Raw genomic sequence first — 18021 nt, forward strand, 5'->3', positions numbered from 1 at the left:
AATGCCGATGGTTGGTCGGACACGTTGTTCACCTGTAGTGGAGATAGGGCTGCCGGTGGGAGTCCAGGATAGGCGTAGTGAGCAGTACGTACGGAGTATCGGGTGCATGTGTCTGGGTCGGTCGAGGCAGCATCATATGCAACAGAAATTATCGGAACCAGACTGGCGGAACGGCCATGGGTTTATACGGCACCAAACGTGGGATAGACCCCGGCCCAAAAGACTTTTCTCCTCACCTGTTGAGGGCTCAAACGTCGGCACAATGTCTTGACAAGCCGAGGGTCCCTGGCTCGTGGACCGCGCTTTGACAGAGATACAACACTTGTACGGTCAAGAAGACCTGGGATGGGAACCAGGAATCGCACTAACTACCAGCCTCTTGCCGCTCCAGTGGAGGCACTAGTTGCGAAGGCGCCAGACGGGCACGACCGAGGTGGAGATAAAATGGTCCTGTCGAGGCCCAAGGACAGCACGTTCGTCGAGGCCAAGCATCATCATGTCAGGATTCCCTGCTGTGGAGTAAATGCCGGGGGGCGTAACGCGATAAATGGACAGTGAACACAGCGCACAGCGCACCGTCGCCAGACTCAGTCTTGAGGCGGCCGTCTCTCTGGAGTGGACGACCAGAGGCTTCCTCAGATGCGGTCAACTTTTGAGAATCCACATGACTTATCATCATGCATGGGTGAGTGACGGGCAGACCAGGGTCCTCGACCCTTGCTGAAGAAGGCACATGTACATTAGCGCAACCGCTTCTGCAAATGACGGGCCAAGACTCTCCACTCACCAAGAGGCTTTTTGTCGTTTTGCCCCTTTATATGGAGCGCTATACAGCACTGACTACGCCTTCACTTGCTCGTTTTGTGATAACTGATGAAAATCTGGCCCCGGTCCTGACGAACGTACGAAGGCACCTTTCCTTGTCGCGGGGGGGTCTGAGCGCAGCGAGAGGCGCGTTGAGCGAAGTCGGCAGGCGTCCTCTTAGGCTCGAGGGGCTGTTGAACGGAGGATCATGCCATCGTCTGGGACGCTGACTCCTCATTGCTGAGTCTTGACCAATTTCGGGTTTCCTCTGACAGGCTCCATTTCTCTCGGTCTTCACTCTGAAGACGTTTTCTCTGCCTTGGCTCCCTCCCTCCACCGGGGTACGTAGAACCCCACACGGTAATATGAACACTAGCCTAGCTACGTATAGGTACGTACTAGTATAGCACGTGCGCGTGTCTCGCCCACTTGACCTATTATCTTGAGGTTGTCTCCGACTCTCCGTGCCCTGATTGCGCTCTGCGCTAATTAGTAGGAGGACGGCAGTGAACTCTGGAATCAGGGAAATCTGATGCCGGAAACGCGAGCGAGTCAAGCATCCACTTGTTGTTGTTATCCCCACCAACGAAGTCCAAACTGGATGCAGACTCGGAAACTGCCCATGTTGAACACCCTTATCGTTTTCGACAATGATGAACAGTGAACACCATGCAGCACCACGCATGGCCCCAAGTCTAGCGGACTGGACAACACACATATGTACTGTATATCCTGGAAGACTGCACGCCGCGGCCCCCAAACTCAATCCGATTCGGCACTCCCCTGCTCGCGCATGCAAGACTCGCATTCCTTGGGTCCGCGGTGCAGAAGCTCCTCTGTTCGCGGGCCATTCAACTGCCGCCAAGCACACAAGGGACCTTGGTGGAAAGGCTTGAAGCCTCAAGTCCGTGGTCTTGCAGCCAGCAGCCTGCGATCTTTTCAAGCCAAACGGTCAACTTCGTCGCCATGCGAGAGGGCATCATCTGCTCAGTGGTCGATAGAGAGAGCTTGCGGTGGCGGTCCCCACTCCCTGCTTCTCTACCTGGACAATGAGAAGCCCAGAGATAAACGGAGGGCGTAGAATAAAGAGGCTAGGTGGTGCCCTGTTTCTCGGGGAATCTTGACTCGTATCCCTCCCACTTTAGCGTCCGTCCGTTGTCGAACTTGTGTCTCATACCCTTGATCCCTTGGTTCCTCTGGGTCCCGTCAGTTGCAAGTCATCCTTCGTCTCTCTTCCCCAGAGCCGCGGCTACTCGTCCGTCCGCGGGCCACTGGAGCACTCGCCGCCTCGTCCCAAAGCAGCAGCAATCATCGCTTCTCACCATGTATCGCCATGGCATTCACTCCTCATCTTCGCCCTGGAGCAGGTTAATGGGCCGCTTGCTCAGCACCTTGAAGGGCTTCCTCACACCAGGCGCGTTGCCGCACTTGATCGAAGATGATCTGTCCAAGAACCCCAAGCGCCTGGCGGCAGTGTGTCGACCGGTATGCCAAGACATGTTGGAGCAGCTGAACTATCCTGGCGCGCCTGTGTTGAAAGCAGAGTCAGTTGAAGCACTGTTGGAGTACATGTACAGAAGAGCCGTCGAGATTGGCGTCCCTCTCAACACTCGGATATCGGCCAAGGGCTTCCGTTTGGGATACGCCGAGGGTCTTGTGAGTCCATTGATGCCCAAGAGGGTCTTCGACAAACAGCTGACAATGCCAGCTTGCGCACCCTAACCACTCCGTGGAAGCACAAGGCTACGTCGGCCTTTTCACGTGGTTAGTTGTGCAATATGACGACATTGTCGGCCAGAACGACGAGATGATGGAGGAAGCCACCCTTTTCCACCAACGCTTCTTCAACGGCGAGAAGCAGCCAAACAATCTGCTGGAGGGCATCGCAACCTTGCTGCGGGAGGCGCACGATCACTATGATCCAGTGCTAGCGAATCAGCTGCAGATCTCTGTGCTCAAATTCCTAACGAGCAACCTCTTGGAGCGACACAGCGGTTTCCAAAACATGCGCGTGACGCCAGCGGGCGCGGGTGTCAAGTTTCCCGACTTCTACCGCGACATGTCTGGTATGAACGTGGCATATGCCGTATTCTGCTACCCAAAGGATCAGTATCCTGACGTGGGTGCTTTCCTGGAGGCCATTCCTGATATGGCCCGCTTCATCGACATTTCGAATGACGTTCTCTCGTGAGTATTCCCCGGTAGCCTTTGGCGCATCCTCCACTAAACGTATCAGCTTTTACAAGGAGGAACTTGGCGGTGACGACCGCAACTACATCCACAACCGCATGGAGGTGTCCAGAAAGTCTATTCCAGTTGTTCTGCAGGAGACAAGCGACGAGGCAATTGCCTGCGCCAGGCGCGTAGATGCCATCCTCAAGGGACGCGGCATCTATGCTCAGTCATGGAACGACAGCGTGAGGGGCTACATGGCCATGCACACGACAAATGTGCGCTACAGGCTAGACGACCTCGGCCTAGGCGAGGTGCACCCTCTCGCGCCTTTCGAGCACAAGATTGGTGAGCTGTTCGAAAGGATAGAGAAGTGATGCCCGCCTGCTGGAGAATATCTTGGGTTCGGTTGATTGCATTTCGGTGTGACATGGGTCTCCTTCGGTATCATGTGGTCTGACCACGGCCAGGATCATACGATGACAGGATGAGGATTTCTGCACACGTCGTTAGATACCATAGCATGCAGCAGCCGGGTTCCTTGAATCATTACTTACGGATACATACTTGCGAAATCTTCGCTGCGGGCGTCCCTGTCTCTTGGTCTAAAGTGATTCGACATTGCTTGGGGAGCGGATACGACCACCAATCAACCAGCCAGACTTACTCAGATGGGCGTGCTTTCACTGGGCCCGGCATTGGATCTTTAGAGACGAATCACGACGAGGACATGTGCTGCTGTCGGTGAGATACGCATCCATAGACTGTACGGAGTAGTGCATGGAGAATGGTGTGATCCACAACTCGAACCACGAGTCGCGGTCGGCATGGTACCCTTGCCCAGCAAAATCGAGGGTCCTGTTCGCAGGACTGATATCGACGCTGGCGCTCGACTCTTATGATCGTCAGCATGCGTTGGTTTCCCACTTAGTCCATTGTCGCCGAGATTATGGGACGCATCCAATAATAATGGCTTGGTTTCTGGGAAAATGACGCCTTGATATTGCTCTCAAGCGCTGGAATGGTATTGCTGGTGGTCCCAGGGTAAAGGGCAATTATTAATGTGGGAGTTATCCGCTCACAACGACGACTTGGCGGCCGGAGCCTTTCATTATGCTCCCCAAAGGCCAACCCGATCGAGTTCTGGCACCACTGGCGACGGTAGGAGGCGCGACGAAGGTGACACAGGGTCAAGCGCGATAATGAAGCGTGCTGCTCAGGTCAGGTTGAACTTCAACATCAGGAAGTGGGGATTCCACCACCACCACCGCCAAAGCGTCCCCGCGATGGCGCAGGCAGCGATAAGCTACACTCACAATCGATAAGACTGATAAGAAATTTCCATTTTTTTTTTTTTTCCTGATGCGTCCAAAATTTACATCCCGACGGCTGGACCAGCGCCCGCCATTTGCGACAATCGCGCCACTGCAATTAGCTTTTGGCACGTTCACTTCTTTCCTCTTCAGGATTGCACCTTGTACTCCCTAGAAACAATGGCTGCCACCAAGCGTCAAGTCGCCGACGAGGCAGACACCGTCCGCCCGAGCAAGAAGTCGAAGCCCCTCGAGCCTGAGGTCGACGCCGATTCGGACAAGCCTCGCCTGAAGAAGGAGAAGAAGGACAAGAAGAAGGCTAAGAAGAGTCAAGAGGAGGCTGAGACTGAGACCAACGGCGATGTCGACCAGGACGAAGCCGAGCGCAAGGCTGCGAAGAAGGCGCGCAAGGAGGCCAAGAAGCTGAAGAAGGCTGCGGCCGCTGCCGCGGCAGATGAGTCCACTGAGATGCCTGATGCACCTGCGCCCGAGGTGGTGGAGGAGAAGAAGAAGGAGAAGAAGTCCAAGAAAAGCAAGAAGGGCTCAGAACCCGTGTCGAATGGCTCCGTTATCAGCGGCTCGTACGAACAGACCATCACCCTGACCGACGTCCCCCAAGCGGACATTGATGCGTTCCTGTCCAAACACCAGATCACCACCACGGACCCGTTGAACTCCGAGGTCACCCTTCGCCCGGTCGTCGAATTCCACCACCTGCCATCTACAAACCTCCTCGAGAAGCAACCCTCGCCCTTTGCTGGCTTCAAGGCCCCTACACCGATCCAGGCGGCGTCATGGCCATTCACACTTTCTGGCCGCGATGCCGTCGGCGTTGCGGAGACTGGATCTGGAAAGACCATGGCTTTCGCTCTGCCCTGTGTGGAGAGCGTCGCAGCCATCGGCAAGAAGGGCGTCAAGGCTGTCGTCGTATCACCCACCCGCGAGCTCGCCATGCAGACACACGTGCAGCTCGAGGGCCTTGCCTCCAAGGTCAACCTCAAGACCGTCTGCCTCTACGGCGGCGCGTCCAAGGATGAGCAGCGCGCTCTCCTCAGGCGCGGTGCGGATATCATCGTCGCCACCCCTGGGCGGCTGAAGGACTTTATGTCCGACGACACTGTGAACCTGACCGGCGCCAAGTTTGTCGTCCTCGACGAGGCGGATCGCATGCTCGACAAGGGTTTCGAGGACGACATCAAGAACATCCTCGGTGCTTGCCCTACTAGGGAGAACAGGCAAACACTCATGTTCACGGCCACATGGCCCCAGTCAGTCCAGACCCTTGCCTCAACATTCATGGTGTCCCCCGTCAAGATCACCATTGGCGTTCAAGGAAAGGAGTCGGCGGATGGCAGCGTAGAACTCCAGGCGAACACTCGCATCACTCAGAAAGTCGAGGTTATGGAGGGCCACGACAAGGAGAACCGTCTGCTACAGATCCTCAAGCAGTACCAGCAGGGCAAGAACCGCAACGACCGCATTTTGGTCTTCTGCCTGTACAAGAAGGAAGCCACTCGAGTCGAGAACACCCTGAGGAGGAAGGGCGTGAATGTAGGCGGTATCCACGGTGATCTGCGTCAGGAGCAGAGGACGCAGAGTCTGCAAGCGTTCAAGGAGGGCAAGACGCCTGTTCTCGTGGCAACAGATGTCGCGGCACGAGGCTTGGATATCCCAGAGGTCAAGCTGGTCATCAACGTCACAGTAAGTGCACTCGCTGGGCAATGTCATTGATGCAAAAGCTAACGATGGGCAGTTCCCCCTGACGATCGAGGATTACGTCCATCGCATTGGCCGTACCGGTCGTGCTGGCAAGACAGGCGAGGCCATCACCTTTTTCACGACACAAGATAAGACACACTCGGGATCGTAAGTCTCTATTTCGCCCCTCGCCAACAAAGCTGACATTGGATAGTCTCGTGAACATTCTGCGTGGCGCCAACCAGCCCGTGCCTGATGAACTCCTAAAGTTCGGCACCACCGTCAAGAAGAAGACGCACGACCTCTATGGCGCATGGGCCAAGGACGTGGACATGACACAAAAGGCGACCAAGATTACATTCGACTAGGCTTTGACGTGTCGCTGGCTAGAGAGGAGAATGTCCGTTTTACTTGGTCTTCGAGTTGCGGAAAGATAGATACTCGCGTCGCAGGGTTTCTCTTTCGGTGAAGGCGCTATGTATGTCAGTATAGATTACGAATATCACGCACGGAACTTACATGGATATCACCAAGGGCACTGCAAATGATGCAACCCTGAACAACGATCTGAAGGGCAAAGCTTCAGCGTCCTCCGTAACATTGAGGGCAAACATGACTCCAGCCGTACTGACGGCCAATGCCATGGCAGTCTTGGGCAACAGCTCCCCAAATCCGATGGCCAGTCCGTGCCGCGCAAAAAAGCCTCTGATGAAGCTGGCACTCCAGATGATGCGACACAGCATGTTCACCGAGTTGGCAGCTACCAAGCCACTAGCACCGAGGTCTAGTGTTCTCATGAAGACAACCGCACTGCCGGCGAAGACCAATGAGAAGGCAAACATCCAAACTGACTGTCTGTGCACCTCACCTTCGCTGGCGACAGAAGCAACGAATGCCTCGGCGATCCCATTCAATGCAAGCAAGGGAATGTAGAAGCAATAGGTGGCCAGCACGTCGCCTGCGCCAGAGCCGAGCCATCTGCGACCAGCGACGATAGCAAGCAGGGGCTTGGCGGCAAAGGGACCGAGCGTGAGGATGACAATCGACAGATAAATGTACATCTTCAGGATGCCCTTGAGGGATTCCCTTGCTTGCAAGATAGAAGGTTTCGCTTGAGGGGGGGTGAGCAGTCGGGAAAAGTACGACCGGAGACTCTCTTCGACGGGTTGGAATAAGAATCTTGCAAGCAGGCCACCGTAGTTGTTCGCCAAAGCATAGACACCCTGCACGTTTGGCGTCGATAGCAAGGAAATGAGGAACGTATCTCCCTGGGTGAGAATGTGCTTCACCACCGACTGGGCCATCATCGTGCCAGCCAGAGAGAGGGTGGGCTGGTACAGATAGCCGTTCAGCGCATACTCTTTTCCACTGCCTGCGTGTCGCGGGAACAGAGATAGACCCAGTTGCGAGACAAGTCGATAACCGGAGACGAGGTAGACGACCAGCAGAGCGATTCCGTACACCATCTGTCCCAACGCGAAGGGCAGTACGCCCAAATCCCGCCCACTGCGCTCTGCCCACACCGCTGAGCCAAATGTGACTGCACAGCGGAGGAACGTAGCAAGACCTTCCGCCAAGGCTCTGGTGCCAAACTGCAGGCGAGATTGCATGAGCACGAAGACGGGTTCGGACAGTAGCTCTACGATCGCAGCCAGCCCATACAGCCTGAGCGACATTGCTAGAAATGCTGCATCGGTGCTCGCATAGCCTTCGTACATCCAGCCCAGGCCCACGCTGACAATGACACCGAGGGCGACGCTGACATACCCCAAGTTGACCACCGCCTGCCCGGATCCATCAGTGCGCTGGATGGCGACGCGCAGGCTCTCACGGGCGAAAAAGAGCACGGACAAGTAGTACACCTCGAGTTGTGTGGAGAGCCCCAGGAGAGGCGCGGTGAGGAATCGTACTAGGAGGTTGTTGAAGAGGAAGGTGAGGAGCCGCGAGATGAGCTGGAGAGTGATGAGTAAGGAGGCTCCTCGCAACGCGCTCGCTTTGGGCTGCGATGGCGTAGTCTCTGGCTCACTTTTGGCATTGGTCGACGTTGATTTGGAATTTTCCTTCCGTTTTTGCGTGCCTGAAGCCATTGCTGCGGTGCGGGTGCGCGGTGCTCAAGTCAGATTGTATTTCGAGGTCAGACGTGGTAGCCTTGTGGACCAGTCGCTTGTACGACTCGAGAAATAAGCTTACCCGGAACCTTTGCACACACACACAGTATCGGAAACTTGGAAGACTTGGTTGAGCAAGGGTTTGAACAATCTTTTGTATTTACATTTCCATATACTCGTCACTCGTTATCACAACTCCTCGTCAACCACCACCAACTCCATGCTAGTAAACATCGTGAACACAACTCGTGCTTCAGTACGTGGTCAACGAAGGCGACCCATCAGCCTTGGGCAAGGAGAACTTTGTCTCCACAAAGACCTTTTGCATGGAATCCTCCCTCTTTTGAAATTTGTAGTAAACCTTGTCCAAATCTTCCAACCTGACGCGGTGCGAGACCATCTGGAGGGGGTCCAGCTCGCCCTTGCGGATCTGATCAAGGAGCTCATTCCAGTATTTGTGCACGGGAGCCTGACCGTTTCCGATCACGCGGATGCCGCGCTGCATGACAGACCCAATGTTGAAGTGGTTCGTGTAGCCGACGTAGATACCGGTGATTCCCACGCGGCCGTAGTTGCGGACACCCTCAATCATCTCGTTCAGAATCTCGCTCGTGTCGGTCTCGGCGCCCGTCATCATCTCAATCCAGTGCATCCAGCCCTTGGCGTACTCGCCGGCAGCGCATTCCAGAGCACAGTCGGGACCCCGGCCGCCGCAGAGCTCCTTGAGCTTGCTGACGACCGTGGGCTTGTTTGTCACGCCAAAGGAGAGCTTGCTGTAGTCCACCAGCTCAAGCTTGTCGAGGTGAGAAACGGGCCAGTGCTCCTTGACGAAGGACAGACGGGGCTCCTGGTCGACAAAGATAACCTTCTTCGCACCCTCACCAAGAGCAAAGATACCGCACATCTGGCCAATGGGACCGGCGCCAAAGATCGCGACCTCGTCGTTGGTGTAGACGGCAGTGTCCTTGACGCAGTTGTAGGATGTGGCGAGAACATCGGACAGATAGAGCGCCTTCTCATCGGGGACATCCTCGGGAATCTCGAGAAGGTTGACATCGCCGTAAGGTACGCGGACATACTCGGCCTGGCCACCGGCGAATCCACCCGTGAAGTGGGAGTAGCCAAACATGCCTGCGGTGCGTCCGCCGTACATGGCATTCTCTGCCGTGTTGGAGTTTGTCTTCTCGCACTGAGACGACAGCTTCTGGTCGCAGAAGAAGCAGTGTCCGCAGGCAATCTGGAACGAAGCAACGTAACGTTTGCCGACCTTGATCTTGCTCTTATCCACGCCCGCACCGACCTCGTCAACTATGCCGCAGAATTCGTGTCCGAGGATGTCGCCCTTGCTCATCTGCACGACGGAGCCGTGCAACAGGTGCAGATCCGATCCGCAGACGGTGCTGCCGGTGACCTTGAGGATGACATCGCGATCCTCGAGGATGTTGGGACGAGGGACGTCAACCATCTCGACCTTGTTCTTGCCCTGCCAGACGAGCGCCTTCATGGAAGAACCCTCCTTGCCCGTCTCCGCGTAGTTGGCGACGTCTTGCTGCGTCGTGGCGTTGTCGCTATGGCCCGTGGCCTTCTCCGCCTGCCATGCTGCTTGACTAACTGACATTTCGGAGTCTTTTATTCGTGTTGCGTGATGCTCGTAGGGGGGAGATGGCGAGATCAGTCGAACAAACGAGCCTGTTTCGCAGCATTCCTCAGATAGAAGTACCACCGTCGACTCCGAAACCCCGCGTCCCCCTCTCCAGTTCCCGCGTCATCATGTGTTGGCCCGTTCCTGCCCTTCTGTCAAAATGACGATGTGTTGAGATATGAATCGGTGATGCGTCGCGGACGACGTCATGGACTCGCAACTTCAACCGCCGGAGCTCTTGTTCCTGCGGGGACTGGAGATGGGGCAGCCGTCAAGCGACGCCACTTCCTGGCAATCGATATTTGACATGTCTGACAAAGCTGCTGGTAATACCCGCCCATTTCCCACATGGAGTTCAGAGATCCCAGTGACACGCGCCAGAGAAGTTGACTTGAGGAGTTCGGCGCTAATTAGACTGTGGACGCGTCGTGACTCGTCGGACGAATGAGTGGCGGGTCTGCTGCGTCGAAAAGGAGCCTTAAGCTGGACCAGTGCCCCTACTCCTCCTATGACCGCAAGCCAAAGTCCTTATAACTAGTAGAATATAATGGTCAGCCCCGTGCCTGTTCAAAGTTCCCAACTTCCAGTCACTCTCAAGCTCGCGTCAGGGACCCCGCGCTAAGTGCTAGCCTCGCGGGAGGACCCGGGCGCCGGATTAACTCACCCCGCCGCTGGGCCCTCTCACTTCCTCTATCAAAAAATCTCAGCTAAAATTCACCTGATTCCCGATTCTCCTTCTTCAAGCCATCGCCCTCGTCAACGCTGCGTTTCCATGCTCCAAACGGAGAGATTTCTTGTTCTCGAACCTGAGATCTCTCGCTCTCTTTGCATGTGGGAAATTCAGGGTAATGCTCACTTCCTCCGGGAAGGCCTCGCCTCCCTCTCGTCCCTCTGGGCGATGCATAGGCCTGCCAGTGATGGCCTGGCGTCAATTGACGTCTGCAATCGGCATCAGAAATCTCAGAGCCTGGGCGCGCCGGAACCCTCGGGGGATGGATGCGTCCCAGTGTCTCTATGGGAGTCGTTGCTGAGCTTGTTGAGTAAAACTTGAGTGCGATACGCGGCGTGTCGTCCTCCCTCGTCTGGGGGAGGCGGCATAACTCAATCCTGATCATTCTGACGAGGGCGATGGCTTCAACCTTTTTTTCTCCCCAGGTCAGTTTGCTCTTTTGCGTGCAAGGAAAATGCTAATTTGTGTGGCGCTCCTTGACTGGGAGGCCATGACTCGCATCTAGGTAACGACTTCGAGCGGAGCATGTATCGCCTTACATCGCACACTGGCATTGGGCTAGACGGAGAATTGCCGCACGACGGAGCTTGGGTAGATTGTGCCAACCCCTTTCTATCTCAAATCGCAAACAAGTCCTTTCTGCCTGGGAAACCAACTACAAGTCACTTCCCAGTCTCGGTCCGGGTTCGTCAGCCTAATGTCATACCGTCCCACCAAGGCCGCGACAATCTTATAAGTCTGAAGAAGCGCCAAATGCCGACCCAGACACATCCTTGAGCCCGCACCAAACGAGAAATCGGTCGCATTGAAAAGCTTGATGCGCTCCGCGAACGCCGAGCTCGACTCATCCTCCTGCTGCAACCAGCGCTCCGGACGGAAAGTGTTGGGGTCATCGCCCCAGATGCGCGGGTTCCGGTTGATGATGAAAGGGTTCATGCCGACCTTGGTGAAGGGGGGGATATAGCGTCCGTCAGGAAGTGTAAGACCCTCTGCGGGTGCGTACCGTTCCAGCATCATCGATACCCCTGGATGGACGCGGATGGCCTCACGAACGCAAGCGTCGAGGTCTTTCTGTGTTAGCGCAGGTCGCCGTCTGGGGCGTGGAGCAAAGACTCACATGGCAGGGCCTTGGCTTCGGAGTACTGCGCTATGCGCCCCAATTCAAGTTCACCGAGGTCGCTCTTCAGCTTGCGGTAGACATCCGGATTCTTCAACACGTAGTACATAACCGCCCGGATCGTCAAGGCGGTGGTATCGGATCCGGCAAGCAGATTAATAAATACATAATTCATGATCATTCCATCATCGACGATATCTGGATGCGTCTCCTTTGCCTCCATGAAGCGCTGCAGATAGTCCGGTGTTTTCGGGTCAAAGTTGGGGTCGTTTCCTCGGGCGCGTGTAGCGATGTGCTCGATTGCTACCCTCGTTGCATTTCCCAGGTGCGGGGGGCCTATGCGCTTGATTGGGTTCTTGTCCAGGAGATAGTCCAGGAAAGGCATCTGGCCGATGGCAGCGAAGTAATCAAGCGCCTTGTCCGCAGTGGAGATGGTCCCGTCATGGTCCTTGCCTTGAGCCATGTAGCCAAAGTCCTCGCTGAACGATGCTGCGCCTACCATGTCCCAGGTGCAGAACGCGATCCATTCACCCAGATCGCATGGCTTGGCGGTCTTGACGAAACGTTCATCCAGATGCTCTAGCAATTGGTCGATGACCTTGTCGACCAGAGGCTCAACTGTTAGCACTGCGCTGGAGGAGTAGTGCTTGGCCACGGGCTTCCTCATCCTGGCGTGCGCCTCAGGATCGGTCTGGGAGAACATGTTTGGAATGATGTTCCAACCAATCTTGGTCGAGTTGTTATGGTAGAAGTCAGTTTTCAGATACTTGTTGTCAGTGCCGTACATGGTCTTGACAAGCTCGGGATAATCCAAGTCGACAACGTTGGGCCCGAGGCGGACGACAGGCCCATGTTTGTCGTGAAGCGCTTTCAGGTGATGCTGGTAATCACCTGTGCGGACCAGATAGAAGCGGTACCAGTTGGTCAAACCTGGATCTCTCAGCATGAGACGCTGTTGAAAGGGCGCTGAGTGTACTCACCGGCAATGGGAGGGCCAGGTAATCGCCATAGCCGCGTGAAAATGATTTCGCAGGCCCACTGAACAGATACAAGTACGACGGCAAGGCAAATGGCGTTCACAGCCAGCCCGGTCCAGGTTTGCCCGAGGAGCGCGCCTCGCAGTGAGTCGTTGTAGCTGGCATACCACGTACCAGTTGACTCAGCTTGTGCCCCTTGGCCCATGTTGACTTCAGGCCCTCGATATGTTCTCAGTCAGCTTTCTTAAGCTCAGGGGAAGCAGCAACAGGGACGGATTCGACGAGGACCAGTGCAATTTAAATGACCCAAGGTTCGTTTGTGACTACGTACATGCATGAACTTCTTTCAGGAGTCAGGACGATGCGGCGCCCCTTATTACATGCATCAGGCGGCGCTCCTTCGTGTGATTGCCAAGGTTACCATGCATGACCACATCATGTTGGTCCGCTTGACGAAACATGCTCCAGCCCGAAGATGGCAACACCGACTGAGTGCCCACGCACTTGACAAGTTGTAGCCAACAGGCTAACATGAACAAAATGCGATTGGTCCGATCCTCATCTTCAACCAACGGCTAATCCTGGGCATCCTGCAGTTGTTCCGGCGACGAAGCAAGGATGCCAATATTCTGGAATGAATTTCCTTCAATTCACAATGTAGGTACATACACCATTCGTACAGTGAACCTCACAAATTCAAGCTCCTCTTTGACTTTCTTGCATCGGATACGCCTCGATGGGTCTTCAAGCTTTGTTGCAGAAAGTCATTGTACAGCATGGACTTTGAGGGGACAGTGTCTCAATGGACATGGATTCTACTCCTTCATGGATCACCGCCAGGGGTAAAGTATGTCCGTTACATGGATCGCAACCAGACGTCAGAGGCTGCCTGCCAGCTGAGGCATACATACATGTAATTAGTCTGTGCACTGCTCCTTTCTGTCTTTCCCATACTTGTACGCACAGTCAAGTAGCGGGGAGTGTCTGTTAATAAGGCGATGGTCTGTTTTGAGCAACCATCAACTCAACCTGAAGCCGCAGCAAATCACACGAGAACAAGCTCATATGGCTGTCGCTGGAAAGAGGCCCAAGGCCCTCGCGGTCATGTATTCGCTGACATTTATTGTCCTTCTCTTTACCGCCCTACGGATATACACTCGCATCGCGGTTGTGCAGTCGTACGGGCTCGATGATCACGTCTACGTATTCGCTTTCGTTCTCTTACTTCTCTATACTGTCTTCATTCACATTGCCGCTACACATGGATTTGGTCAGAACATGTGGGACATCACGCCACAAAGCGATATCTCCCCTGCTGTCTTGAACTGCTGCATCGCACAGACGTTTGCTGTCATCGGTATGGCCGTCGCAAAACGGAGCCTGGGCCTTTTCTTGCTGAGACTGGTGAAGGAGAGATGGCATACGATCGCAATCTGGGTCGTCTTGGCGAATCTGATGACGGCCAGCCTGGTTTGCCTTTTCTTCTTCTGGTTCCAATGCGAACCCGCAGCATTTCTGTGGGATAAGAGCGTTGGCGGCAAGTGTGAGCTGCCACAGCTGGCGGTTTCCATCTACTTAGGGGGTGAGTCGATCCTTGAAAGTGACCACATAGGCAACGCGGAACTAACCTTCCAGCGTCGTGCGTCTTCACGGAGCTGTTCTTTGCGATTTTCCCGTGGGTCTTCATGTGGCGGCTGCAGATGAAAAAGCGTGAAAAGCTCATCATTCTCGCGTCCATGTCTCTTGGTATCATGTAAGTGTGCTTGACTCCATCATGCGCGAATGGCAGATGTCTAACAGAATAAGTGCGGCCGCTTGTGGTATCAAACGTGCGACCGAAATCCCGAGTTTGATGTCGAGCAATTATCTTCGTGACAGCGTTGGCATCATCGTCTGGTCATCGGCCGAGCAGGCTGTGACAATGATCTGCATTGGCATACCCGTCTGCCGGCCGCTATACAAAGGATATCTCGACCGGTTGACATCTCATAAAACGAATAGTCGGTATCGGAACCTCAACGGGCCGCAACTAAGCGCTGGCCAAGTCCCTCTGCATACCATTGGCGGCAGCGACCTTCCGGGCGGGAGTAAGGCGAGTTGTTCCAATGGGGGGTCCAAAGGTGACAGCCATACCGAACAGGATGAAGGTGACACCTTCGACTCGGACAGTAGTATGTGGAAGGCTGAATCAGGCGGCCTGGGCGAGGAGTATGTACCCGCTGGTGGTGCATATGTTCAACACCCAGCGTCGGCTCTACGAGGGATACGCGTCACCAAGGAAGTGTCTGTGACTAAAGCGGAAAGGCATTGATCAGTTGTTTGAGTTGAAGGTGCCTTGGCATCGCCATCACTAGTCGTATACGTATAACCCCTAGCCATTAGCTACGTATTCAAGCCGGCACACCCACCGCCATCACATCGGGGTTACTCTTCAGTTCCGACTTCTTGGGCATAGCTCCCGTCCTCATCAACAGGGCGCTTTGGGTCATGGCTGGGTCACGGCCCATGCTAGCCATGGCGACAACCTCCTCGCCCTTGGTATAGTACGCCACAAAGCTAGCGTCCGCCGGGTTGCCGTCCACAATCACGTCGTCCCAGCCACCAACCGTGTTGCCGCAGTATCGCATCTGAGCACCCAGGGCAGACCAGAACACGGGAATGAATTGTTCCGTCTTGATCGAGGGGTTGACAATGTGGTTTGCCACTGCGCGGCCAGCATTCTGTGCGACGTTCCAATGCTCGATGCGAGTGAACTTGCCTTCGCCGCCGGGCCCGTGATAGGGGTATGTGCTGATGTCGCCAATGGCGTACACATCCTTCAGACCAACGACATTGAAGTTCTCGTCAGTCTTCAGAGAGCCGTCTTCTTCGAGGCGGACAATGCTGTTGTTTCGCAAGAACTCAGTTGCTGGCGACACACCAACACCGAGGATAACTAGGTCCGCCTCAAGACGAGTGCCGTCCTTGAGCAACACGGCTCCGACGTTGGACGGGTCGGAGTTGGAGGGCTCAGCCTTGTCGACACCTGCACCCATGTAAAACTTGACGCCCTTGCCCTCGACAAGCTTTTGCAGGCCAGCGCCAACCTGCTCGCCCAAAACACGCTCCAAGGGAACCTTCTCCATGCCGATCACGGTCACGTCGTTGTCCGCAGCAGTTGCGACAGCAGCTTCCATGCCGATGAAGGACGATCCAATGATGACGATCTTCTTGCCCTTCTCGCCGATGGCGCCGGTGATCTTCTTTGTGTCATGGGCGCTGCGCAAGGTGAAGATATTGCCCAATACCTTGAAGCCTTGCAGGGGCAGAAGCTTTGGCTGACCACCTGTGGCGAGAACCAGCTTCGTGTACGCAAACTTCTTGCCTTCCTTGGTCGAAACGGATCGTTCCGAGAAATCGATGCCGTCAACCTCACCGTCAACCCACTCAATCGAGCCTTGCGTGAACCAGTCCTTGTTCCTCCAGGCAAGCTTATCAGTGTCCGTCATCAACGCCTTGCTCAGCTTGGTGCGATCAATGGGTAGGTATCCTTCGTTGGAGATGACTGTCAGCGGACCGCCAAACCCTTTCTCGCGGAGGCCCTCAATGGCACCGAGACCACCTGAGCCACCACCAACAACGACAATCTTCTCTTCCTGGCCATCCCCCGCGGCATTGCACTTGAAGTTGGGTGCGCGACGTGAGGATTTGATAGCAGACTCTTCGCCAGTGATGTATACCGACCCGTCGCGCTCTGTCACTTTGAACGTAGGTAGAGCATCAAGAGCGGGAGCATCTTCAACATCGCCGGTCTTGGAGTTGAAGCAGGCTGCGCTGTTAGTCCGGGACTCATGGGCTCAGAATGAAGTGCCATACCTCCATGCCACGGACACGTCAGGCGACCAGACTTTGTCAATACACCTTTCACGAGGGGTGCGCCATAGTGTGTGCACTTGGATCCAACGGCCTGGACTGTGCCTGCAGCATTGACCAGCAAGACCTTGCCGTTCTCGATACCCTCCACCTCGACTTCCTCCTTGGCTCCAGGGCCCAAGTCAAGTGACTTGACGCCCTTGAGCTTATACTCCTGTGCAGCCATAGCTCGTAGAGTTGTTGAGAAAGACCTTGTTGCTGAATATCCGTATAAGTGCGGCCGAAGCTGGTTCGCAAGACGATGTATTCGAGGTATGGACATGAGGGAGGGGATGAAAGGTGAGGTGAGGGGTATGCAGCGATACAGGCAATAGTAGAACGGTCAACAACACTGCTAGCAATGCCGGAGATACGCTGTTGATGCCTCTAGTCGATGATGTGGTGACGACGCGAGCACTGAGCTCGCCAATCCGCTGCTGCTGATTGGCTACGATCCTTATCGAAATGTGGGTAGACGGATCGGTGCTGGTGATGGTGACGACATCTCTAGCATGGGATTGCTGGCAGTCGTCTGATCTGCCTAACCTATTTCAAAGCTGACGGGCATGTTCTCAGCACCGTCTGGACCTTCGCGAGCCATGTTGACTATTCAGTAAAGTATGCGTTAGAATTTCTGGGCTCGTGAGAAGTACTATACATGAAGGAATTGATTTTTCAATCTGTTATGATTGAGTTGTACCTCAACCTGTACCGGAATTCCAGTATCTATGTTTTAGTTAACGCTATTTCGCAAACCGCCTTTAATCACAACAGCCAGTGATGTTTGTGCTTCCGGGTCAGGTATCAGACGAACTGACAGGACCAAAGATTTCATTTATATACGCTTTAGCTCAGCAACCCACACTCATCGTAAATATTTTAAGGAGGCTGTCGCCATGTCAAGGTTCATTCAGTTCAGTTCAAGTTCATTTCAGTTGGGCTTGGAGAGTGGTCGCATATGTGCCTGACAGAACCCCACTAAGGTAATTACTAGCGACTTGTCACAGTACGATCGAAGATTATGCGATGAACAAACACATATTATTAGATTGTGGCTCGGGCAATAGGACCGTAGTCGTTTCATCCAAATCCGGATGGCGTCCTCTTAAATAGAGAGGCTGGTGCTCGATACAGCCATCACTGTCGTCATGCGGATGTGGTAGCCAATTGCTGACCTCGACAGCAGGCCGCTTTAGGGCCGCCGTGCCTGCATCCGGCGGAGGTTAGTGGTCGTCTGACCTCCACCGCCATGCACAAGTTGCGTCTTGGAACAGGCAGGTGCAGCAAACACCTGGTGGTATATTATAGGCAGAGCACGAGGACTGCGCTGTCAAGTGGAGATGGTTCGCGAATACTCATACCGCCCTTTCTGAGTATCTTCCTCTTTTCCTTCTTCATCTACAAAGCAGTCTTCAGCTAGCAAAAGCTGGCTGTGCCGCCGGGCACTGGGCACCAAACTTCTTATCGTTGGGTGAAAGCGCAAACCGGCTAGACTGAGGAAGGCGTGCCCCCCACCACGGGGACAGAACCCCGCGCCTGCCCTGAAAGCAGCCTTTGACAGGGAGCATC

At 54.8% G+C, this 18021-nt stretch overlaps 8 protein-coding genes across 8 annotated transcripts; 3 read left to right on the plus strand and 5 right to left on the minus strand.

The window, feature by feature from the left end:
• Positions 1 to 340: 340 nt before the first annotated feature.
• On the minus strand, positions 341 to 1874 carry F5Z01DRAFT_549814 (uncharacterized protein). Its single transcript, XM_046260602.1, has 2 exons — positions 788 to 1874; positions 341 to 720 (listed from the first exon to the last, which is right to left on the minus strand). Exon 1 carries the CDS (start codon positions 1610 to 1612, stop codon positions 827 to 829), a length of 786 nt encoding a protein of 261 aa, XP_046119531.1. The 5' UTR covers positions 1613 to 1874; the 3' UTR covers positions 341 to 720; positions 788 to 826.
• On the plus strand, positions 1871 to 3695 carry F5Z01DRAFT_549588 (longiborneol synthase). The gene is made up of 3 exons (XM_046260601.1): positions 1871 to 2460; positions 2513 to 2991; positions 3041 to 3695. Exons 1-3 carry the CDS (start codon positions 2128 to 2130, stop codon positions 3351 to 3353), a joined length of 1125 nt encoding a protein of 374 aa, XP_046119532.1. The 5' UTR covers positions 1871 to 2127; the 3' UTR covers positions 3354 to 3695.
• A 774-nt stretch (positions 3696 to 4469) lies between these two features.
• F5Z01DRAFT_680635 (ATP-dependent RNA helicase DBP3) lies at positions 4470 to 6355 on the plus strand (the record flags this gene model as incomplete). The annotated part of the gene is made up of 3 exons (XM_046265616.1): positions 4470 to 5990; positions 6043 to 6155; positions 6202 to 6355. 3 exons carry the CDS (start codon positions 4470 to 4472, stop codon positions 6353 to 6355), a joined length of 1788 nt encoding a protein of 595 aa, XP_046119533.1.
• A 124-nt stretch (positions 6356 to 6479) lies between these two features.
• On the minus strand, positions 6480 to 8195 carry F5Z01DRAFT_549535 (Rft protein-domain-containing protein). The gene has a single exon (XM_046260600.1). It carries the CDS (start codon positions 8072 to 8074, stop codon positions 6503 to 6505), a length of 1572 nt encoding a protein of 523 aa, XP_046119534.1. The 5' UTR covers positions 8075 to 8195; the 3' UTR covers positions 6480 to 6502.
• Positions 8196 to 8348: 153 nt separating this feature from the next.
• Positions 8349 to 9713, minus strand: F5Z01DRAFT_619920 (chaperonin 10-like protein; the record flags this gene model as incomplete). Its single annotated transcript, XM_046261115.1, has 1 exon — positions 8349 to 9713. The coding sequence occupies one exon, from the start codon at positions 9711 to 9713 to the stop codon at positions 8349 to 8351; it is 1365 nt and encodes a 454-aa protein (XP_046119535.1).
• Positions 9714 to 10936: 1223 nt separating this feature from the next.
• Positions 10937 to 13042, minus strand: F5Z01DRAFT_721444 (cytochrome P450). The gene is made up of 3 exons (XM_046266591.1): positions 12565 to 13042; positions 11585 to 12514; positions 10937 to 11534 (listed from the first exon to the last, which is right to left on the minus strand). Exons 1-3 carry the CDS (start codon positions 12764 to 12766, stop codon positions 11080 to 11082), a joined length of 1587 nt encoding a protein of 528 aa, XP_046119536.1. The 5' UTR covers positions 12767 to 13042; the 3' UTR covers positions 10937 to 11079.
• Positions 13043 to 13517: 475 nt separating this feature from the next.
• F5Z01DRAFT_549939 (uncharacterized protein) lies at positions 13518 to 14912 on the plus strand. Its single transcript, XM_046260603.1, has 3 exons — positions 13518 to 14143; positions 14197 to 14314; positions 14368 to 14912. The coding sequence occupies exons 1-3, from the start codon at positions 13627 to 13629 to the stop codon at positions 14870 to 14872; spliced, it is 1140 nt and encodes a 379-aa protein (XP_046119537.1). The 5' UTR covers positions 13518 to 13626; the 3' UTR covers positions 14873 to 14912.
• A 39-nt stretch (positions 14913 to 14951) lies between these two features.
• On the minus strand, positions 14952 to 16639 carry F5Z01DRAFT_672919 (uncharacterized protein; the record flags this gene model as incomplete). The annotated part of the gene is made up of 2 exons (XM_046264871.1): positions 14952 to 16369; positions 16417 to 16639. The coding sequence occupies 2 exons, from the start codon at positions 16637 to 16639 to the stop codon at positions 14952 to 14954; spliced, it is 1641 nt and encodes a 546-aa protein (XP_046119538.1).
• Between the last annotated feature and the right edge of the window lie 1382 nt (positions 16640 to 18021).

Source organism: Emericellopsis atlantica (genome assembly GCF_019669845.1).
Source record: "Emericellopsis atlantica unplaced genomic scaffold F5Z01scaffold_9, whole genome shotgun sequence".
Taxonomy (NCBI): Eukaryota; Fungi; Ascomycota; class Sordariomycetes; order Hypocreales; family Bionectriaceae; genus Emericellopsis; species Emericellopsis atlantica.